Source organism: Myotis myotis, unplaced genomic scaffold (assembly GCF_014108235.1).
Source record: "Myotis myotis isolate mMyoMyo1 unplaced genomic scaffold, mMyoMyo1.p scaffold_m19_p_3, whole genome shotgun sequence".
Taxonomy (NCBI): Eukaryota; Metazoa; Chordata; class Mammalia; order Chiroptera; family Vespertilionidae; genus Myotis; species Myotis myotis.
Window position 1 is genome coordinate 37,675,104 of NW_023416335.1, and position 25,099 is coordinate 37,700,202.

At 36.8% G+C, this 25,099-nt stretch overlaps 1 protein-coding gene across 1 annotated transcript in view; it reads right to left on the minus strand.

Annotated features, from left to right (window-relative positions):
• Positions 1-7,973: 7,973 nt before the first annotated feature.
• TM9SF2 (transmembrane 9 superfamily member 2) overlaps positions 7,974-25,099 on the minus strand; it is a 68,100-nt gene continuing 50,974 nt past the window's right edge. Inside the window, exons 12-17 of the mRNA XM_036297784.1 lie at positions 24,508-24,565; positions 21,187-21,346; positions 19,095-19,246; positions 17,128-17,239; positions 11,528-11,699; positions 7,974-8,665 (exon numbers count right to left, since the gene is read on the minus strand). Coding sequence (XP_036153677.1) covers positions 8,598-8,665; positions 11,528-11,699; positions 17,128-17,239; positions 19,095-19,246; positions 21,187-21,346; positions 24,508-24,565 — 722 coding nt within the window. The 3' untranslated portion in view covers positions 7,974-8,597. The remainder of the gene's footprint in view (positions 8,666-11,527; positions 11,700-17,127; positions 17,240-19,094; positions 19,247-21,186; positions 21,347-24,507; positions 24,566-25,099) is intronic.

Sequence of the window (25,099 nt, forward strand, 5' to 3'; positions counted from 1 at the left end):
TTATGAGAGGGATGTCTGACTAAATGGGCAGTCAGACATCCCTCGAGGGGTCCCAGATTGGGGAGGGTGCAGGCTGGGCTGCAGGACACCCCGCAACCCCCGTGCACAAATTTCATGCACCAGGCCTCTAGTTTTCAAATAAGGTCACATCCTAGAGGTGCTGGGGGTTAGGACTTCAATGTACCTTTTGTGGGGAGCACACAATTAACCCGTGACATCTACTCAGGACTCTTTATCCCTTTCTCTTTCCTAACCAAACCCAGATTTTTCCAAAAGCATATTTATTTTTTCAAGTTTTTAATGAAAGTTGTATATAAGATTACTTTATTCCTGCTTCTTCGCAATTGTTACTTCCTTGTATTTACCTATTTTCTTTCCTACTTGGTGAGATTTGGCTTTATATCCAAGGAACTTTTTGCGGTCTTTGTCTCCCTCTAGTCTAGTGATAACCACCTTGCTAGGGTGAATGCCCACATAAACAGTTGCACCATTAGCCTTCTCCTATTGTACTTGTTCAGTGGAGATGACCTATGTCTTCCTGTAAAGCTGGATTAACATTGCCAGTTTGATGCCCTCTGCAATGTCCTTCACAACCTGAACATCATCACCCTGTCGAATGGGCATGGGTCGAACACTACTCTGTCTCAACTCTTTGGAAAAAGGAGAAGACATACGCTTCCTGCGAATGCGTGAAATGCTTTTTATGGTTCTTGCTCCGGTCAGAAGTCACAAAGAGATTGAACTTTACTTTGACCACTGGCACTTCTACACTGGCTGAAGAAGGGAAGAGCCAAAAGCATATTAACTAATACATCTATGGGAAAAAATATCCAACCTGAGATTTGGAAAACCTGCCTATGTGGCCATGGCTTGTCCCAATAAGTCATCTTCTGTGCACAAGAGGTACTTGGGGTAACTTAAAGGATATGCTCTTCCAGAGCTATGGGGAATCCAGGCAAAGCATGAAGCCGTTAACAGATGGGGACATCAACCCTGGCCGGGTTGATTGGAGTGTCATCCGGTACACATACCTAGGCTGTGGGTTCAATCCTTGGTTGGGACACGTAAAGGAGACAACCAATTGATGTCTCTCTCTCTCTCTCTCTCTCTCTCTCTCTCTCTCTCTCTCTCTCTCTCAAATCAATAGCAAAACATATCCTTGAGTGAGGATTAAAAAAGAAAAAGATGGGGACATCAGAAAGCCATGTATAGTAATGACACTCCACAGATCATTAGTTTGGTAATTATCTGCTTTCCTGGCTATTATTCCCATTAGATTGTGAAGGCTGGCCTTTAAAAAAAAATCTACCTTAGCTCTTACCATAAAGCATAACATATAATCAGGACTCAAATTGAATAAATGTTTGAAATATTGTTAAAAATGTTTATTTTGCTAACTCCTTTTTCTGCCTCATTGTGAGCTGTAATCTGCCTATTCCATAGAATGATCGCTAAAATAAGGAGGGTTGAGGAAGGACTGTACTAAAAGAGGAGATTTTTGGCTTCCCAACTTGGAATCGAGAAAGTAGATGCAGACCTTAAGGGACAGCTGTGGGTGGTGAAGCTGGGACTATGTTCAGAGTTTTGGCCACAGTAGATTAAATAAGACCAAGTGGCAAAATGCTGGACTATTGGTAAAGGCACCAAATAATAAAGGGTCCGAGGGATGTAGATGTGGATCAAGTGCGGCCCACATGGCCTTGGGAGGAGGCCAGCTAATAAGATGCCTTCAGCTCAGCCCAGGAAAGACAGACCGGACCAGACCCACAGGGGTTTGAGTTCAGGTACAGTTATGGATTAGTGACAGGTTCCTTCCCATTCATCCCTGGCCTGCAAAGTTGTATGTCTGGAGTATAAGATCCTGTAAGGGTGCGTGCACCTTTGATTGTGTTTGATTGGACTAGTTTACATAGAAGTAAAGAAAGAAGTGAATTGTAGAAAATGGACAGTCATACAAACATTTTCTGTCTCTAGCAACATCAATGAGTCCTGTTCATAGCAATGCAAAAGAATTTAGTCTGGTAGAGAATATAATGCTAAGTCTAAATTTCATTTGACCTGGTTTGAACATCTTATGGGTTCTTTCATTAATTTATGAGTTAAATAAAATCGTTCACATGTAAGAACTTTATGGCTCTGCCCAGGATAGTGTTAGGGTTAGGGTTAGTGTTAGGGTTATGGCTCTACCCAGGATAGTGTTATGATTGTGGTTAGGGTTAGGGTTAGAATTAGGGTTAGGGTTAGGGTTAGGGTTATGGCTCTGCCCCGGATAGTGTTAGGGTTAGGATTAGGGTTAGGGTAAGGGATGGGTTAGGGTTAGGGCTAGGGTTAGGGTTAGGGTTAGGGTGAGGGTTAGGGTAAGGGTGAGGGTTATAGCTATGGCTCTCCCTAGGATAGTGTAAAGGTTAGGGTTATGGTTAGGGTTAGGATTAGATTTAGGGTTATGGCTCGGCCCAGGATAGTTTTAGGGTTAGAGTTAGGGTTATGGTTAGGGATAGGGTTAGGCTTAGGGTTAGGGTAATGGCTCTGCCCAGGATAGTGCTAAGGTTAGGGTTAGGGTTAGGGTCAGGGGTAGGGGTAGGGTTAAGGTTAGGGTTAGGGTTATGGCTCTGCCCAGGATAGTGTTAGGGTTAGGGTAAGGGTTAGGGTTAGGGTTAGGGTTAGGGTTAGGGTTAGGGTTATGGCTCTGCCCAGGATAATGTTAGGGTTAGGGTTAGGGTTAGTGTTAGGGTTAGGGTTATGGCTCTGCCCAGGATAATGTTAGGGTTACGGTTAGGGTTAGGGCTCTGCCCAGGATAGTGTTAGGGTTAGGGTTAGTGTTAGGGTTAGGCTTAGGTGTAGGGTTAGAGTTAGGGGTTAGGGTTAGGGTTAGGATTATGGCTCTGCCCAGTATAGTGGTAGGGTTAGGGTTAGGGTTAGGGTTAGGGTTACGGTTATGGTTATGGCTCTGCTCAGGTTAATGTTAGCGTTAGTTTTAGGGTTATGGCTCTGCCCAGGATAGTGTTAGTGTTAGTGTTAGGGTTAGGGGTAGAGTTATGTCTCTGCCCAGGAAATTGGTCCTCCAGAGACATGAAGTTAAGTGACCCCAGTGGAGTAAGGTCAAGGGTGCTGGGAAGGTCGTGTCCCCCCTCAATCTGTTAACACACATTTTTAATCCCCTCTCCCCCATACAAAGCTCACTCCATGGTTACTCATATAGCTAAAAAATGTAACCACCCTTACAGATGGAAAAAAAAAATTCACACTTGATGTAGACATAAAGGATAGCATGACTTCTTGGGAAGTTAAGGTTTGGTAAGACTGGTGGGTGGTGGTGGGGAGTGGAGAGGAAGCTGGGAGACTATGTCTTGGGCTCCTGAGGCAAACTGGGAGGTTCTAGGATCCAAACTGCCAAGTGCACATTTTAGCCAGGCATCAAGTTCTTTTAAGTTATTTTTCAAAGATCAGTAATCGGGGCCACATTTCTGTACATGTGACGCACCATTAGCTGGTGTCTGACAATGCTTTGCGTAGTTTTTGTCATCATGTACTGACTGCGCATAGTTGAGCTTTGGAGCAAGTTTCTCCTTTAAATTTCCTTCCCCATATAGGTCCTAAGAGGTGGTTTATACCACTTTACATATTAAATATCAATGAGGTGTCACTTTTAAGTATTGCTTAGTGCTAATAAGCTGAACACACTGTACACTAAAAACACAACCTCCAAAGTTGCTTTCATAAAACCCTCACACCCATTTTGAAACCAAATACTATTAACATTGCCAGTTAAATAGGTATCCAAACACAGGTTTCAATAAGTAAGTTAAATATTAAGGTGGAATTTCTGGAACGATTCACAGGAAACCATTAACAGTGGTGTCTGCAGGGGCGAGAACTCAAGTGACTGAAGGATGAAGGGAGACTTGCTTTTCTCTATATCCTTTTGTACATTTTGAATTGTTTACCATGTGCATGGATTACCTATTCCAAAGGAAAAACATGAATTAAAATAAGTGAAAATTAAAATAGATATTCCGAATCTGAGTTGAAACTGTAAATACTGAATATCCCCATTAAGGTGCCTTTTTCTTAAACCTTTATAATAAAGGGAAACAAGCTCTGCTGTTTAAAAAAAGCCCACCTCCTCCACCCCGGCATTTCAATAGCTGTGTGTCATTCCTTTAAGGAGCAGTAAGCATGTGTGGGAGCTAAACATGCATTTAATCATCCCTCCCCCCAGGTCCGACAGAAGTGTGGCGAGGAGGGCCATCTGTTTTGTTTGAATGAGAAATGACCCAGCATTCTGATTTCAATTAGCCTCTTTGTAGCTTTATGTTTGAGCTGCTTCCATGGGTAACAGTTCAAACTAAGTGTAGAGAAGAGCTGGCCAAGTTCTGCCAGTGCTGATTTGTTTAGCAATTGCCAGCGAACATAGAACAAGTGTACAAGACAATGTGGCTGGATGCACATTAAGATGCGTAATTTTATGGACTCAAAATAGCATGTTCTGGAACCTGAGAGCTAAAGAAAATATTGAAAAGGTATCTTGAAAAGGTAACTCTAGCCCTACCACCCTAGTTTACTGCTGTACAGAAGATAGTCCCAGTCAACATGCTACAACATGAATGTCTGACTGTAGCTTTAGCCAGAGCAGTCTTGTTCACTCTGACCCACCCACCTATGGTTTTCTTTGCTAATAATGATAACCAAAAATCTTTAGGGTATATTTAGGAAGAAAATCAAACTTGAATTCTATGTAAACAATGTCATTGATTGCAAGGTATCAAATCTAGCTTTTAAAAGTGAATGCAGTGTCATTCTTGACTTATATCTATCATATTTGTAATTCTTTTCAGAGAAATGACCTGTTTATTTATCATGGTCAATACCATTCATGTGGCCCAGACTGCTTTCTTGCTAAAAATATCCAAAGGAAATAATAGGACCTTTTGGAGCTTGTGTTTCCTTCTTTACAAAATACGTAATTCTTTATTAATGATAACATCAAATATATCTACAGGTGAACGAATGAAAAGGAAAGAAGATAATTAAATGGGAAAACAAAGAGATGAAGTTCAAATGAGCAGGCTGAAGAAATCCAATAGAATTTCTAAAGCTAGAGAAAATGTGCAGAAACAATGATTTTTAGTGTTACAACTTCAAGTCACATTGAAGGAGAAAACAAATCAGTAGAAGGAAACAGGTTTGGTTCTATTGAAGTAAATATATCCAAGAAAGCAAAGTATTATTTTCTACATACAGATCTCATTGTAGGCACGATATAGCCACCATCTATTCTGGCTGTAGGAGAAAAATACAGATATGGAATTATATTTCTTCATGATACAAATTTACATGTTGATGACACACCAGAATGTCTATCCATTAGCAGAAGCTGAGGAATGCATTCTATTAACAGAAGTTATTTATTTTGTTCATTAAAAAACAGGCCTTGATAAAGCCTAAAGTTAATGATTTAAAAATCTTTTAAGACCTGTAATGCCTTATAATTTTTAAAGTGTTTTGTGACTTGTGGCATTACATAATCTTAGCTAGTATATATGAAAGTATAAGGAATTGATAGCACAGATTTCAGGTATTTTCAAGTTAGAATAAAGGAACAAGATGCTCATTTATGACCATAGAACAACTTCTGGGCTGTACTACGTACAAGCTGTGTGTCCCTATATGGTATGATAGGCACAGAAAGGTCTACACTCACCTACTAGCCCCAAACTGTCTCATTACCTAAATAGCACTTTCCAGTCACTCCAATTACAGTACTGATCATATGCCACAAAACTTAAAGTGCAAATGTTAAATAGCATCATTAAGATTACTTTGGCCCTGGCTGGGTGGCTCAGTTGGTTGGAGTGTTGACCTGATGTGCCAAGGTTGCAGGTTCAACCCCCAGTCAGGGCACATGCAGGATTCAACCAATAAATGCTTAATAAGTGGAACAATGAGTCAATATTTCTCATTCTCTCCTTCCATCTCTCTCTGAAATCAATACATTAAAAAAATTTTTTTTAAATTATGTGTTGACATTAAGATTATCAAATTAGCCAAGAGTTGGGACACTTAAAAAAAACACAAATTCTGAAGTGACAAGAGGAAAAATAAACCAGAAGCACGTGACTGCCTTTCGTGTTCATGGCACCATGACAACCAAGATAAGCTGGAGACCATGTTCCAATGAGCTTACTTGTAATCTTAGTGGAGGGTAGACAGACATCTGATAAATAATTACATTATAAACTATGAAGGAAGAGGTCTTTATTAATGAAGGTTTTTAAAAAAACCTTTCCAAGCAGCTGAGGTTCACTGGTTATCCGAGCAATTCTGGTCCTATCAGAAGCAGGATAAAGGTCCTGGCCAGAAGCTCTTTATCCTTTGGGCGGTCATTCTCCACAATCCCAAGAAGCCCAGTCGCTGTGCTCAGAGCACAACGCAACCCAACTGTTCTCTTCCTGGGGTACACTCAAGCTAAGGACAAGGCTCCAAAGATTCTACCAGCCACCTCACATGCCTAACCAGTGTGCTTTTATCCCAGAGAACTTCCTAAACAAAACACAGCAGCTGACTTAAGAAGTCATGATAAAAGCCATGGAGAAGTGGCCTTTTCTTCCACTACCTTCCTTGCCACTGGTCTTGCCTTTTCAGTCTCCTTCCTCATCCTCCCTCTAAGTCTTTTCCTTTAATACTTTTATTTTCCAATTGCCTCTTCATTGCATAAGTGTGAATATGGCTACTTCAAAGTGTAAAGAAAAAGAGAAAAAAAGTTACATCAAAATGGTAAGTTGACTATTTTAATCACTAAGCTAATTGTTCCTGAAGGAAAAATAAAATTGAAGAAACTTAACTTTGACCAACAAAAGTAAGCCTAGGGTCTGAATCTGAAGATTTTATAAAACCTCTATTTAGTCAACCAGACTATTGCAATGGTACCTTAAGAGTATTATGTATAAAAACCTAAGTATTCTGCAAGAGGTATATAAATTTGAAAGGAACTTTTCTATCTTAAATCTACTATGTCAGAGATTAAAAATAACTAAAGCTCCTTCGCTCTTTAAAACTAATAGGCCAGTTTTTAAAAAGCATATCAACATAAAATTATTGAGCAGGAACCCACCAACATCATGTGAACAAAAGCAAGTAATTTTAGTTATAAGTTTAATGACAGTATCTGACTTGCTTTCATAAGCAGCAAGCCCTGAGCCCCTAAAATGCAAGATGAATATTCTCATAGATAAAAGCAGATTAATGTTTCTGAAATCCCAAACTTCTATATTCCACATGAACTGCAATTAATCAGAAGTATGTGAAAGAGAAATAGTTATTTAACTCTAAGAAAACTGTGGAATCCAAATTAAGACAATGTAATAATAAAGAGGAAGATTTCCCAGTCATTGCTAATCATAAAAATCGACTTTTAAAACATAAAAAATGCAGTCTTGGCTGGTGTGGCTCAGTTTGTTGGAGCATCATCCCATATACAGTAAGGTTTTGGGTTCGATTCCCATTTAGGGCACATACCTAGGTTGTGGGTTCAATCCCCGGTTGGGGCGCAGATGGAAGGCAATCAATCAATGTTCTCTCTCACATTGATCTCTCTCTCTCTCTCTCTAAAAATCAATGGGCATATCCTCAGGTGAAGATTAAAAAAAAAAACAGACCCATAAAAAAATGCTGTATTTTGAAAAAATTGGTCAGAAACAAAGTCCTTAATGACAATGTAGTAAGGCCCATATCAACTACTAGACTTACATCAATTACCTGGCTAGATATGCATGATTAAAATTTCCATTACTGCCTAGTGGTAAAAAATTTAGATTTGTCACAAAGCCCAGGACACTGGAATTTCATTTAAATCAAAACTCAGAAAGTGTTACATTAACAAAAACAGTAAAATCTGATAAAATCATGTAACTCATTTTAAAACACCATTATTTACAGATTCTCTTTGAATATACAACAGGTAATGATGCAATGAAGACGTTTTTACAATATTTATTAAGATAACAAATTTATAAAGTGAAAGACTCAGAGGCACATAGTTTAAAAGGCCAATACCATGGGAATAATGAAGTCAACACAGAAAAGAAAGTATGAACAATTACAACCAATACAGGATTTTTTTAAAAAAGCCACATCCCCTCAATAAACACATCATACGAATCATCCTTCAAAATTACCATGATAAAAAGTTATTTCCTTCAAAGAAAAATAATTCTTTCCACCTACTGAGCCTAGAAAATTCTATTTACAATGAACTGTCCGGTATTTCATCGGTATTGTTTAATACGGCCTCCTCTATTACTATCATTAGAAGTACTGAAAATGTTATAGCTATTGTATTTACAAATGCACATATTTAAATTTGCTCTTCATTGAGAACAACTGAATATATACTTGATCAAATCACAATACAAATGCTTTAGTGTTGAAAACACATTTTGTGGGGAAAAATGTATGGGAAGAGGTGTATTTAGAATTATATTGTTTCTGAAGGATTACTAGGCCAATAAGTCTGATAAAACTCAAGGTAGTCACAAAACAGATGTTTGTTGATGAAGAATTTAATTTATTTCTGTTTTAACTGGACACACTGGGCTTCTTCAGTCAACTTTCACCACACTGTAAATTTTGGTAACAAACCAAAAGCATGCAAAGAAGCCAATTGTTCCTATAAGAGAAAAAAGAAAAATAAATGCTTTTTCAAAGAAAGCCTAATAATTCACACATCATACTGATTTAAAATGACTGTTTCCTTAAAAAAAGCCACAAAACTAAAAACTGTTACCTTCCAGGAATATAACATAGATCCATGAGCTTTTTTGAAAAATATACAACCACCTGAAATCAAATTTCCTACAGAAATTGACAGAAAGGACTTTTTATACTATAAGATTACCTGAGCTTTCTAGAATACATTTTTCTTATTACATGCAAAAGACTGAAATTAAGATGAAAAGGATGACAATTTTCCTTTCCTTTTAAAGAATGATTTACCATAAAATGGAAAGATACTATTACAATTAATTCAAGGTCTGATATGACAGAGCATCAGATTCATAGAATTAAATGGGGATAATTTCTAAGTATAGCTATTGGGAATTATCGGTTTTCAGAGAACTATAATAAAATAATGCAGGAAGGCTTTACAAATTGTTTAAAAGCAATATAATTAGGATAATAATAAAGATGCACCCCCACTGAGAATGAGAGGTGGTGTGGTACCAGAGGACACAGCAGCTTTGTCATGAGCTGTGTATAACATCTTTGGAGTAGGCCACTGAATTTACAAGCCCATTTCTTTATCTTGTTTTAAACAGAGATAATTTTATATGCCCTGGCTGCCTCCATAGACTGTCAGGCAGAGTACATGAGATGATTCATGAAAAAATATATGCCTTGATTTATAGGTATCTTCATCAATCTAGATTCCAAAAAACTGAATGCTAGACAGGTGACAAAAATGAGGCTTTGAGGGATTGTCTATTGGCCCCGTGGCTGGTAAGTAGGACCAGAACTCAAATCCCCTTTTTCTGACTTCAAGTGTAGTACTTTTAAAAACTATACCATGCTTAGATTTATTAAACATAAATTTAGAGACTCTGTTTTGCAAAAGGATATATACTAAATTATGAAACTGCCTTACATATTTTTAAAAACTGAGAGGCATACCATTTTTTCCAGGATTACCCCTGAGAAAGAGCCAACAGGTGGGGGTGCAGAAGAATACAGAAAGGGGACATACATACTCCTTGTAAGTCTAGTTTTCAACATTGCTTTAAATGTAATATAAAGAAGAGGTATTAAAGGAGATTTTCTAAGTCAAGTGGAGCATTACTATGTAAAGCTATAAATGTTGTTATACTCATTCTCACAACATACATGTACTGAGTACCTACTATGCACAAGTCACTGTTTGGGAGGATATACTGAAGGTATCTGAATATACCTTTTGATTATTCAAAGGATCATTAGTAAGCTTAGCTAGGGATGAAGTTAGAGTTAATTTCAGAAAAGTAATGATGAAAACATAAATCTATTTAAACAACCTTGTTTAAGAGAAGGTATGTTGAGACGAGAAAAAAACATTTTATCACCATACTGATAACCCTAAGAATGTTTACTTTGTTCTTAACAAAATACTTTTAGTATTTTATCTTTTTCTTAATATGGAATAGATATAATATACATACTTAAAGCATCTTTCTTTAAATGAATGAATATTATTTTGTTTTGTAAAACAGACTGACTAAGATAAGGGTCTGGAGTCCTGAAGTAACTATGGGTATACCCCACTTTAGAAAACACCAACCTCATTATGTCTGACCAATGACCTGGAATACAGAATTGATGTAAGTGCCTGAAGCTTGCCATATACCGATATAGCAACAGAGGCACTTAATAAACCTACTTAGTTCTCCTAAATGTTAACAGATGAGTAAAAAAGTAGAACATTTCTAATTTAAATATATTTTTCTTTTGGGCTCCTATATGTCCTCACATAGCATGCAACACAACCTTAGATAAAATTTTAGATATACATTTTTTGTGACAAAGAAAGGTCCCTCAATTTTCTTTTTTTAGTTCATTAATTCCACACATGCTTACAAGCACCCATAGGGCTCTAAGATATAGGAAACTTACTCAAATGGGCAGAGAAAAAAATACATACATAAATGCCACTATTATATACACTGTACACCATTAGGTACTTGAATTTTATTTTTTTAATTTTTATTTATTTATTTATTTATATATTTTATTTTATTGAATTTTAAACTTGTAGTTTAAAACTTATAGAATAAGGGAAGTCCTATGATTATCTTTTCTTGATATCATTTATTCTCAATCTCATCTTGACTTCACCTCTCTAATTTCTACTTTACTCCTAAAATTAAGTAACTAGAGATTTTTACTCTACAGTGGGGCCTTGACTTACGAGTGTCCCAGCTGTCTTTCGCAGATTTTTTGCATTGAGTTGATAGAGTAATTTGAGTTAAGGAGCTCCTTAACGAGCTCGGTCTTGGAATGAATTAAACTCGTAAGTCAAGGCCCCACTGTATTTTTTGAAATGGGCAAAATAAACTGATGAACAAAATAGATCCAGAGACATAGAAGCATGGAACAGACTGTTGAATATCAGAGGGAAGGCAGGGATGGTAGTGTGGTGGGGACAGGGGCAGGGTGCAGGAGCAGGCTACAAGGGGTCAATGGGGAAAGGAAGAGGACATAAAAAAAAAAAAGAGCTTAACAGGAGAAAACATTGAGATGTACTGGTCAAGGTACTCTAGTACTTTTAGCACAACAATGACCCTGTTTAGACTTCTTCCCTTAGCTTCTGCTTCCTCACCTTGGTTTACTGATATTCACTGCACAGAGAGGCAGACCAGACTATGCTTAGTTGCACTGAGGACTAAATATTGAAGTGCTGAGTAGTAGAAGCCTTCTGGGTTTTATAGGGAAAATATTGATAAATAATTTGAATAACTAGCCTAAAAACTTATTAATTAAAAATAATCATTTAAATTCTCACCTGTAAAAAGAAAAAAGATCAAAACCATTATCATGGTATAACCAAAGTACAGAATTGTACTTGCTGTTCCCGTGATCTGAAGTTTTGAAAAGAAGTAGTGTATGGCATATATTAAGAAATAAACTGCAGTAAAGCCACTAGTAAGGAACGAACGCCACTGCCAATGATAATCCTAGGTAGAAAAGAAAAAAATCAAAGAACAAGAATTAATTTCAAATTAATAGATAACATGTAGCAGAATAAAGTTACAAATCAAAGATAGCTAAGTGAAATAGCCCATAAACCTAATGTTTTATATTGGTTTCAGTCTTTTTCTCCTACTGAACTTTGTCAATTTCCCTCCTCACTAAAGAGACTAAAAAGCACTTCCTATCTTTGGTGGAGCTACTCAGCACTGGCTAAAAACATGTGGAAAATCTTAAACAGTTTATGAACAATGAAGCATTAAACTATATTTAAAATGTATGCTTCCCAAAGAAAAGCAATATACTTTTTACTTAGAAAATTTACTTACAAGGCTTATTTACATTTACATAGTTCAAAATTAACATCACTTATCTTATAGTCTAGTCAACTATATTAGGAAGAAGATTAGTCTATTAAGTCCTGGTTGAAATCCATTTTCAGGTATTACTAACACTAGAGGCCCAGTGCATGAATTCGTGCACTGGTGGGGTCCCTCAGCTTGGCCTGCGAGGATCGGGCCAAAACCAGCTCTCCAACATCCCCCGAGGGGTCCTGGATTGCGAGAGGGCGGTTTTCAGGTGACGCACCCCGGAACTGGGCTTCCTCCTCTCTTCTCCCAATATTATGTCACTTTCTCTCTGTATCTGTCTCGCTTCTTTCATCTCACTGTACCCTAAAAGTTTGGCGGTAACTGACAATTTGTGGGCATTTAGCTGCAAAATGCAATTATTTAGCAAACAGGACTTACTTAGCCTGGAATCTAGTCGGCCTAGGGCAGGACCCTGCTCAATGTCAGGCTCTTGTTCTGCCCAGGCGGAGTCCTGTGGCGGGACCATACTTCCTCCCACCTGAGCTGCTCCTCCACCTCCTTCGCTCCCTGGAGGTTGCCCGCTGGCGCTAGTCTGCCCAGAAGGAGGGAAGCCCCGGCTGGTTTCCCAGTCGAGAGTGGTAGCAGGAAAATTCGCTGCCTCCACTGGAAATCAACATTAACACATTGCAGACCAGTAGTTTTATTGCTAGCTTTACCCAGTGGCCAGATAAATTTCTATTGAATGAGTACAAAAAACATTTTAAATAAATGTTAAAAGCACGCTTTAAAATTAAATACCCATTGCATTTTGAAGTTATTTATTACATGTTCTTACAAGCTAATATCTTTTTAAAGAATTCTCGTGATTGGCGACAAGCCTTAGAACAGAAAAAATGAGAATCCTCATGATCCGTCTGCAATGTGTTAAGCGGATGAGCTGGCGTGGGCACCAGACGTCGGGGCTGCAGCCAGTAGGTACTGCACGTCTCATCATTTAGCTCATCGAGTCAACAAGTCTCTGTAAGGGCCAGACCCACGACCTCTGCAATGGGTTAGAGGCCCGGTGGGGAGCCAGACCCAAAGTGGGGAGCCAATGGGCTAGCGGCCCGGTACACAGATTCGTGCACTGGTGGGGTCCCTCGGCCAGGCCTGTGGAGATCAGGCAGAAACCGGCTCTCTGACATCCCCTGAGGGGTCCTGGATTGCAAGAGTATAGTTCTCGGGTGACGCACCCCAGAATTGGGCTCCTTCCTCTCTGGTTCTGGGTGCGTCACCCGAGAATTGCAGATGCCAAATCACTGCAGCTTGGCAGCTCCTGTGTTAAGCATCTGGCCCTCGTGGTCAGTGTGCGTCAAAGCTACTGGTCAGCCGGTTACTTAGGCTTTTATGTATATAGATAATTTAAACAAGGTAAGTTTTTAAAACAGTTCTTTCTTTCATTTACTTATTTAACTTTTTTTTTTTAACTCCTCATGCGAGGATATGTTTATTGATTATTTTTAGAGAGAGGAAGGGACACAGAGAGAAACACTGATCAGTTGCCCCAACATACGTACATGTGCCCTGAATGGGAATCAAACCTGCAACCTTTTGGTGTACAGGACAATGCTCCAACCAACTGAGCCAACTGAGCCAGGGCTAAAACAGTTCTTATTTTTAAATAAAGTGGCTTATATCTTAGCAGGAGATCTTTGAAAGAAATACTTCACTATCTCTTCTACCCTTTTGAATATGTGAAAAATAAATATATTTGAAAAGCATACCAACATTTAAAAAATCCAAAAAAATCCACACAAAAACTAACAAAGCTAATAAACAAATTAGCAATGTTACAGGATACAAAATCAACATGAAAATCATTTGTGATTTTTACACCAGCAATGAACAATCCAAAAAACAAACATTTTCAAAAACCATTTACAGCAGCATCCAAAAGAATAAAATACTTAGGAATAAATTTAACTAAGGAGCAGAAAGATTTGTACACTGAAAACTACAAAACTAAAAGAAATTAAAGAAGACTTAAATGGAGAGACATGCCATGTTTATGGATTAGAAGACTTAATATTGTTAAGATGGCCATTCTCTCCAATGTGATCTACAGATTCAATGCAATCCTTATCAAAATTCTAATGTCCCCCCCTTTTATTCCAGAAATGGAAAAGCTGATCCTCAAACTCATATGAAATTGCAAGGGGCCCTAAATAGCCAAAATAATCTTCAAAAACAAGGACAAAGTTGAAGGACTTAGCCTTCCCGATTTCAAACTTACTACAAAGCTATGCTAACCAAAACAGTGTGGTACTGGCACAAGGATAGCATATATACCACTGGAATAAAATTGAGAATCCAGAAATAAACCTATACATTTATGGCCAATGGCCAACAAGGATGCCAAGATTATTCAATGAGGAAAGAAGAGTCTCTTCAACCAATGGTGCTGGGAAAACTGGATATTCAAATGCAAAAGAATGAAGTCAGCTAGGGGACTGTCTAGGGCGGGGGGATAAAATGGACACATATGTAATACCCTTTGTAATACTTTAAGCAACAAAAGAATGAAGTCAGACCCCTAACTAATACCATACACAAAAATTAACTAAAAATGAATCAATGACCTGAATATATGAGCTAAAATTATACATTAGAAGAAAACATAAAGGTAACCTTAGATTTAGGAATAAATTCTTAGATATGGCAACAAGAGAAAAAATAGATACAAATCAAACTCATCAAAATTAAAAACTTTCATATAAAGGATATTATCCAGAAAGTGAAAAGACAACTTACAGAATGGGAAAAATATTTGAAAATCATAGATCTAATAAAGATCTAGTATTCAGAATATATAAAGAACTCTTACAACTCAACAAAAAGATAAACAACTCAATTTAAAAAAGAGCAAACAAACAGAATAGACATTTCTGCAAATAAGATATAGAGATGGTCAACAAACACAAGAAAAGACGGTGAACATCATTAGTCATTGGAGAAATGAAAAACCACAATGAGACCTACTTCACACATACTACGATGGCTATTATTTAAAAAAACAAAATAAAAAAATAACAGTGTTGGCAAGAATGTGGAAAAATTGGAACCCTCGTGCAACTGTTGGTAGGAATGTAAAATGGTGCAATCACTGTAGAAAACAATTTGGTGGTTCCTCAAAAAGCGAAACAATTACCACATGACTCAGCAATTCCACTTCCATATACATACCTCTCAAAATAGAAAACAGATACTCAAATATCTACACATCAAAGTTCATAGCAATACTATTTATAATAGCCAAAAGGTGGAAACAAACCTAATGTCCACCAATAGGTGAACAAACTGGGGTGTATCTATACAATGGAATATTATTCAGCTATAAAATGAAATGAAGTACTAATACGTTATAATATGCTGAACCTTGAAAACAGTCTGCTAAGTGAAAGAAGCCAGACCCAAAAGGCTACACATATTATATGAAATATCTGTAGAGACAAAGCAGATTGGTGTTGGGGAGGGGGGATGGGAAGTTACTGTTAATGGGTATGGGATTTTATTTAGGGGGGGGATGATGAAAATATTTTGAAACAAGATGGAAGTGGTGGTTATACAATACTGTAAATGTAGTAAGTGCCAATGAAATGTTCACTTTAAAATTATTGATTTTATGGTATATGAATTTAACCTTGATTTTTTTTTTTCTGGGAAATTATTTTTTTTTTAAATTTTTCAATTACAGTTGACATACAATATTATATTAATTTTGGGTGTACACCAGTGATTAGACATTATGTAACTTACTAAGTGATCATCCCAATAAATCTCATACTCATCTGACACCATACGTAGTTATTAGAATACTAGAGGCCCGGTGCACGAAATTTGTGCATGGGGGTAGGGTGCCCCTCAGCCCAGCCTGCATCCTCTCCAATCTGGGACCTCTCGGACATCCCTCTCACAATCTGGGACTGCTGGCTTCTAACCGCTCACCTGCCTGCCTGCCTGATCACCCCCTAACCGCTCCCTTGCCAGCTTGATCACTACCTAACCACTCCCCTGCCAGCCTGATCGCCCCTAACTGCCCTCCCCCGCCGGCCTGATCACCCCCAACTGCCCTCCCCCGCTGGCCTGATCGCCCCCAACTGCCCTCCCCGCCAGCCTGATCACCCCCAACTGCCCTCCCCCGCTGACCTGATCACCCCCAACTGCCCTCCCTTGCCGGTCTGATCACCCCAACTGCCCTCCCCTGCTGGCCTGATTGCTCCTAACTGCCCTCCCCCGCCGGCCTGATCTTGCCCCTAACTGCTTGCTCCACCGTGCAAGCCTGATCTCGCCCCTAACTGCTTGCTCCCCTGCTGACCTGATCGCCTTTAACTACTTGCTCCCTTGCCAGCCTGATCACCCCTAACCATCTCTGCCTCGGCCCCCGCCACTGTGGCTTTGTCTGGAAGGGAGTTGGACATCCAGAGGATGTCTGGTCAGTCTGGTCTAATTAGCATATTACTCTTTTGTTAGTATAGATTATTGGCTATATTCCTTATGCTGTACTTTACATCTCCATGACTGTTCTGTTAACCTTAATTTTTTTAAAAAAGCATCTCAATTTTAACAAAGTTAGATTTTATCTCCTGTAAAGAAAGTAACTATAACAAAATGATTTAACACAACCTAAATCTTTAGGCATCAACTCTAACCTATTATATAGGGTACCATCATTTTGCCAGGTTTCCATGAATATCACATTACAATGTAATGTTTTAATAATTTTTTTCACTAAAATATGTTTATGTTTCCTAAATTTTCAGTCTAGAAATATCTGTTACAAAAAGAATATTAATCAAGTCAGACATTTAAAAAAATAAAAATTTAGCATGATGTGCTATTCTTAGGAAATTAACATTTTAAAGTTAGGCTCAAAGTAAATACTATTACTGAACTGGGATACAATCTTAATTCAATCCTAAAAAGGACTACATTTAACTTAGGAATACAGGTCAATTTCTACCTTAATGACACATATCTGCAAAAATTATTTCAATTAATAGTTTCAGTCTTATGCCAAAATTATACCGTGTACAAATTAATGTAAGTGAATACTGCTAATACATACCTCAGCACATAGGTGGAAATAGCAAAGAAGTATAGTTGCTTCAGAACATGTAATAACCAAAATGATAAACACCAGAAACAGGAAGCCAAACATGTAGTACATCTGGTGTGACCTATAATCAAACATGTCAAAATGAAATTATATTTTCTCTTTGACATAGTAAATAACACAATCTTTTCATTTTTCTTGAACTGAAAATGTTTGCTGTTTCTCCCAACTAATTAAGATACACCTTTTTTTTTTTTGGTAAAATATATTTTTTAACATATGTTTTTACTGATTTTAGAGGGAGGGAGGGAGGAGAGAGAAACATTGATGTGAGAGTGTAACATTGATTGGCTGCCTCCCGCATGCACCCTGAGCTGGGATCCAACCTGCAATCTGGGTATGTGCCCTGACTGGGAACTGAACCAGGCACCTTTTGGTGCACTGGACAACGCTCAACCAACTGAAACACACCAACCAGGACCACCTTTTTTTTCTTCAAATTTTGATTTGAGAGAGAGCAGAAGGGAGAAAGAGAGGGAGAGAGAAACATCAATTTGTTGTTCCACTTATTTATGCATTCACTGGTTGATTCTTGTTATGTGCCCTAACCAGGGATCAAACCTGCAACCTTGGCCTTTTTGGGCTGCTGCTCTAACCAACTGAACTACCCTGCCAGACCCTGATTAGTTGTCTTCTTCCAACTAATCAGAGAAGACAAATTCTTACAGACTTAGACAATGATAGGGTAGGAGTGGGGCAGGGGAGGAAGGATATGGCAATGTCATGGACTTTGCCTTCCTGCTCAGGTAGAACCTAAAACTCTTATTTATTCAAATATGCTTAGTCTAACTGTCTACTGGTGAGTCTCACAAATTTGATAAAAAATTAATGGGAAGTCATAGCCAAACTAAGAAATGGCCACATTTAGTATATATATTATAAAAGCAGTTGAATTTGGAAAATATTATAATAAACCTGAAAGAAAGAGGTTCTAATCACTAAAAAGCTCAAATTTAGTTCTCACTTTATGCTACCTCAAACCTCGATACTTTCTGTAACATATGTCAATGTGATCAAATAACTATCCTAATCCAGTAGGTCCTTGGGTTACGTCAGAGATCTGTTCCTACAGCACAACATGACGCGATTTTCACTATAAGTCGGAACCCATCTACTTAAGCATCTACGTCACCCACATGGAGCACATACACAGCAGTAATGAAGTGAAACAGTAAAAAAAAAAATTTAAAAGATAACAATTCCTGACCTTTACTTGTAGTAAATAAATAATAAAAAACATAAAGCACATATGTACATACGTCAAAATGACAGAACTTTTTTTAAATAGATAAATGGGAGATGGCAACGTAACCACGAAATGACGTTGAGTCCTATGTATCCCAAAGACTGTCTGTATACACCCTAATGGAGTGGTTCAAAATTAACTCTATGAGTTTTTCAATGAAAATAAGAAGTCAGAGACTAAAGGACTCTTGGGATAATAAAGGACTTTGAAAGGTTAGCTAGCTCAACCCTTCCTCCAAAGCCTGCTCGAAACCTCTCGATCAGGAGGCTCAGAGTATCTTCTCTGAAGCAGTACAGATGACTTATTTAAGAACATAGGTTTGGAGATTTGGATTAATTTTTTTGTCACATGGTAACTATGTGACACAGGCAAATTAAATTACTTAACTTCTAAAGCATCATTTTTATCTCTGTAAAATGTAGATAATAAATACCTCATAGAGATCTGAGAATTAAGTTAGAGTAAGAATTAATAAGCCTCAATTAATCATAGCTATCACTATTATCTTTTTCCCACATGAAAACAAATTACTTTTTTGCTCTTAAGATTTCTGATTATTGGAGAGAACAGCTTAAATTTGTAAGATATAAACAGTAATCCACATAAACAAAAAGAGAAAGCTAGTAATACATATAATGGTAATGGCAATAAGAGGACTTAGTCTTTAGCTTACCAAATACTATTCAGAATGAAGAAAAGCTGTATAAAGATGCACCCAAAGGGCAAAATTCCTCCCATGATAATACCAGGCAATGGCTTTGTGTAGAAAGACTGATCAGGAATCTGACGTGGAATCTGATTGGTTCGAACTGGGTGTTCAATGGCCTTCAGTAAAGAAAGAATGAAAGAAAGGGTTCATAATTACATATATACTTCTAAAATTCTTCTCTGTACTAGATTATTTGCCTGTTTTTTTCTCAGCTTCCATGGTGACACTAATGGCAATACAAATCTACCTAAGTCATCCCACAGAAATCTTTATTTAAAAGCCACAAGCCAGATACTATCCAGTGCAACAGTCTGTCTACTGGAACAAGCCACCACTGTTTCCAGCAGTTATCCACTGGCTAATGGCTTTACATAAAGTATGAAATACACAGGAGATAATATAATACTTAGAAAATAAGTTAATAAAAAAGGGTTTTTTTCCTCCTTTTATATATATACCCCCTGTAAGAAATCATCTGATTCTTAAATTCTGTCAATGTATTTTTATTTAGAGATGGGCGATGTCATCTTTATTAAAATAGCTCAATTTTACTAAGACTTAAGAACATGAAGAAGACAATGAATATATGAAGCTTTATGACTATATGGTATGGGAGATGTTCTCAATTATTTTCTCTTTGATAACACATTACATGATAGTATAAAAACACTAGAAACGAAAGTACCTAAACATAGTTACATGAGAGGGAAAAAGGACAGGTATGTACAAGTTCATTTTCTTGCAAGAAAGTTCAAAGCATACTTCTAAAATTTTTGTGATGATACATAAAAATTTAAAACTTGTCAGTCTCATTGAGATTATACTTCCATGGACTAGATTATTATACATGTAGATATATGTATATATGTGCACAGAATCATTACATATCTTTCTTCAATTTTTATATTTTATAATTTTCAGTACTTAATCTATAATTTTAAAAAATTTCAAACAGTCAGTTTACTATTTATGCTATTTAGATTTTAAACCATAACTTAAACAAAATGTCAAAAAATTGAAAAATCTTTTAGTAGACTGGCATGGTAGATGCAGTGGAGACTATGAAGCACTTAGAGTTTCTTCCAAAGGTTCCAGGTTGCCTCACAAAGTATACTGTGACACATTATTTCTTTTAACTTGTGGACTGAATATTTTCAGAGAAGAGCAAGGATAGTAAGTTAGAGAATGACACTGAAGAAAAAAATTCTAATTTTCTTCTTAGCCTGAAGATAAAAAGAGGTAGAGAAAGATACAAAGAAGGAAGGGAAGGGCTGAACTGATTATAATCTTCCTTAAAATCAAGTATTAGCAGGTAAGCATATGAAATTTATTTCAAAGCTACATATTTTATTTTATTTTATTTTATTTTTTTAAATATATTTTATTGATTTTTTACAGCGAGGAAGGGAGAGAGATAGTTAGAAACATCGATGAGAGAGAAACATTGATCAGCTGCCTCCTGCACATCCCCTACTGGGGATATGCCCGCAACCCAGGTACATGCCCTTGACCGGAATCGAACCTGGGACCCTTCAGTCCGCAGGCCGACGCTCTATCCACTGAGCCAAACCGGTTTCGGCACAAAGCTACATATTTTAAAAACTGCTAGTCTTATTTTATGGTCACTTTTTTACTTCACTTCCTAACCCATACTCTTGGTTTACTTAAATAATGCAAACTAGAAACACTTATTGTTAAGGACAAAATGCACATACTTTTTAGGTTAAAAAAAAAGTAAAATAATTTATTTTAATGTCAAAAATTCAGAGTTTTAATTAGTTTAAATTAGCTTTTCATTTCCTATCAATTTGTATTAGTTTCCATTTACTTAAAAAACTTTGAAATCTAAGTTTATATCTGTAATCTCTCTACCACACTCCTGAGTATATACGACTTTTTTAAATGACTGCAATCAAACTTTGAAGTCATCAATTTTCTGTGAAATCCAGATCCCACAGGACAAGTCTATATCTTTTAGACAACTATCTTTTAAGGTGGCATAAATTAGTTCCCACAGTTGAAATTCATTTGAATAAGTTAACACCTATAAACTTACATTTTTCTTAAAACCAAAGTATGCACCAATAAACGTTAGAGGCACAGATATGCAGAACCAAAGGGCCAATATGGCAACCAGTGTTCCAAAAGGAATAGCTGCTGAAGATCCTTCTCCCCAGAGAATCAAATTCATTATAAAGAAGTCAGCAAATACAATCCTGAAAGATAAAAGAGGCTTTTAGGTAAAACTTGAGTTAAAAACAAAATGAAATAAATGGTAGCTATCATATGTAATAATATCACAATTTCTGTTATATACAAAAAAAAAATTGCTAAGTCATAGGCTATGTGAATTTAAAACTTCGTAGAAAATGTCAAATTGCTCTTTAGATTGGTTGTGCCTAATTTAAATTCCTATCAGCAGCTTCTGAAAGTTACCTCTTTTTTTAAAAAAATATATTTTACAGAGAGGAGGGGAGAGGGATAGAGAGTTAGAAACATCGATGTGAGAGAAACATCGATCAGCTGCCTTCTGCACACCCCCAACTGGGGATGTGCCCGCAACCAAGGTACATGCCCTTGACCAGAATCGAACCTGGAACCTTTCAGTCCGCAGGTTGACGCTCTATCCACTGAGCCAAACCGGTTAGGGCTGAAAGTTCCCTCTTTACATATTTTCATTATATTTGGAGATTGTCAGATTTGTTGTTTAATTCGCATTTCCTGTTGACAATTGTAGCTGATCATCCTGTGTTTGTTGGCTTCTGAGGCCTTACCTTTTGTGACTTGCTGATTACATCTACTACTCATTTTTCATTTGGGTTGCATGGCTTTTGCAAAGTAACATATGTCAGCTTTTATACACTCTAGCAACGAACTCCTTGTTAAATATCTTGTTCTCCAGTTTATGGCTTTTGATGAACTCAAACATTTGAATATGTGTACTTAATTTCCTTTCAGTGTTTTTTCTATGAGTATATTTTAGAAAACACGACTATAATCATACTACAATCACTTCTATATAACCCACAGAGTTTTTTATTCATCAAAGTCATCACTTTTTTCCCTTTATCCTTTGGGTAACTTGTTTAAGAAAAGAAAGCTTTTCCTAACCTTCTATATTTTCATCTAATTGTTATGCCTGTTACATTTAGATTTTAATCCACCTAGAACTGATTTCATGTGTGCGGCAAAAACAGAATTTTTCTCCCTTCATATAATCAATTGTTCCAGCATCATTTTACAGTTCCTCTGGTTTTTGATGCCACATCTAGCATAATTCCATGTACACATGGTCTATTTTTGTGTTCTCTGTCTTGCTAGCCATGGGGCATCTCCAAACTCCTTCAGAATACGTAAGTCTTCTCATCAAGTAACATGGTGAATTTGTATCTTTTACTAGTTAATAAGCATTGTAGACTTGTCATATGGATCGTGCCTATTTTCAGAAGTTACTTCAGGTATTGTAAATGTTTTCTGTTGCTAATATTCCTGTAAATAGATTTCTCTTCCCACAAAAATACCACTATGATTAAAATATTTAATTTGCTATTGGTGGTATTCATGATCTTTGAGTATTAGCTGATATCTAGCCATTCTGCTAAACTCTTAATTCTACAAGTTTTATATATCTGAAATTTGTTAATGTTCTTTATGTACAAACTGTCACCAATAAATAATAATATGATCTCCACTTCTGGAAATGTATTATTTGTCTCATGCTGTGAATAGAACTTAAATACAAAAGTGATTTAATAAAAATGTGTCTAGTGTTTCATCATTAAATGTTGGTTTTGAATTAGAGATGAGATTTTTGTTAATATAAGAAAGCATTTCTCTATTAAATTCTTTTTAAATCTGGAAATAATGCTTAATATTATCAAATTACATTTTGTTGTATCTACTGTAATAATTATATGCAGGTGTTTATTTATATAAAATTATATGAATTTAATACTATTAAATGATGCTTCCTTTCCTAGGTGAACACCAATTTCTCTTGTTCCGGGCGGGAACTTGGGTTCTTGGCTGTGTCTCTGTCTCTATCTCTCTCTGTTTACCTCACCATCCTACTGGTGAACATCTACTTTTAAAAGTGGAATGAAGAAGATCAGAGAAGGGTTTTTCAGAGACATAAAGGAACAGGGAAGGGATAATTTCTATGAAGCCAAAAAAGGAAGGAGTTTCAAAGAGAAGGTATCCCAATGTTAGACAATGTTGAGAGGTAAAGACAGAGAAAAACATTTTTAGATTTGAAAATGATATCACTGGTAACTTTAGAGAGAAGTTCACTAAAATGACAGGAGGAAAAAAAAAACAGATGGCATGGCTTTATTCTGTAAATGTATGTTGAGAAAATGAGAGAAAGGAAGTGTAGACTATTTTTTTCAAGGTATTTTGTTGGGAATGGAAATTAAATAAGATAGTAGACAGAAGGTGCGTATGGAAGCTCTTTTTAGGATTTGGGACACCTAAGCATATTTGTAGGAATAAGATGTGAAATACATGAACAGAACATAGAGAAAAGGAGAAATAGAAGCTGTTAGAGATCGGGGGACATTTGAAAGGCAAGATTTTGAAGGAAATTATGGCTGAGTCCTGGTAAGGAGGGACACTTCCTAAGTTGAACAGCAGACAAAAGATACAGCTTGAGAAGCATACAAATTTGAACAGAACATGAATGGCTGAAAGGCATGGGAATCTTCAACAGAGATGAAAACCTGAGAATATTTATCCCAAATGTTTATTAAAATTCTGGCTATTGTTACTCTTTCACTTCTGGCCTGCAAATGAAACAGTCCTGGCTTCTAGAGTTAACCTTTGGCTTGCTTTATTGCTGCTGACTATTCAGAGGCTAGTTTTTGCCCACCCGAAGGGGAGAGTTTGGGGAGTTGGGAAGAAATAGGTTCTATTTCTAGGGTTACATGTACATCAGATACTTGCTATCGGAAGCTGTCCCCAAAAGGACATTTTTGTTTTGTTTTTATATGAGGTGGTTTCTAAAGTTTTTCAAAAAAATTTTGGTATATGTTACTCTATATAATGGAATTAACTCTAAAAAGCAGCAAGGCTTTTTTGATAAAAACCTGAAAATGTATCCCTGCCTGAATTATACCAGGTGAGGATTCCTTTCTATGATCATGCCATAAAGCTTTAAAACACAGCATACACAATGACATGCCATACTAACTTCCACAGACTAAGAGAAAGATTTAATCATTCTGCAAATGTTTATTAAATATTCATTTTACCCCTTTTGAAAAATTCAATTCATTATCTTAAGTACATAGTTTAGAGACAGAAAAGATTACATAGATTAAAAATTTGAGAACCACAATATGACTATGTTAAGAAAATTATTATGGAAAAATTCACTTACCCAGGACAAAGAAATGCTGTCAATAAAACATTTGTTTTCCACTTCTCACCTCCAAAGGCTGTCGAAGAAAACAAAAATGGCATAACATAAAGACTTTTCTTCAAAGCTATACTCCACGTCTGGTATTGGACAAACTGTCAGAGTCCTGGGTGCCTTTCCATAGAAAATGGCATTAAGAAATGATTTGCTATTCCTTACCCAAGTGATTCAAATCAGAGATGCACATCACAAGACTGCCCTAGGTAAGTCCTACTCTAATGATTTTTGATTCAGCATAAAATAAATCTAGTATCAAAGGAAAGTCATCCATATCAATTTTTCTTTCCCATTCTTTTTTCTACTTCAAAATAAAACAAACCTATCTTCTACGCCAGTTTCAATAATGGGATTGAGTAGAAAAAGGGCACTCTAGAGGTTCTTGTTTATCTTGAGGTCAGTCTCAGAATCTACACTAATAAAAGAGAAACATGGTAATTGGCGTACGACCGCTACGCTTATCATTGGCTAATCAGTGAGATATGCAAATTAACTGTCAGCCAAGATGGAGGCCGGCAGCCAGGCAGCTTGAAACTAACATGAGGCTTGCTTGCCT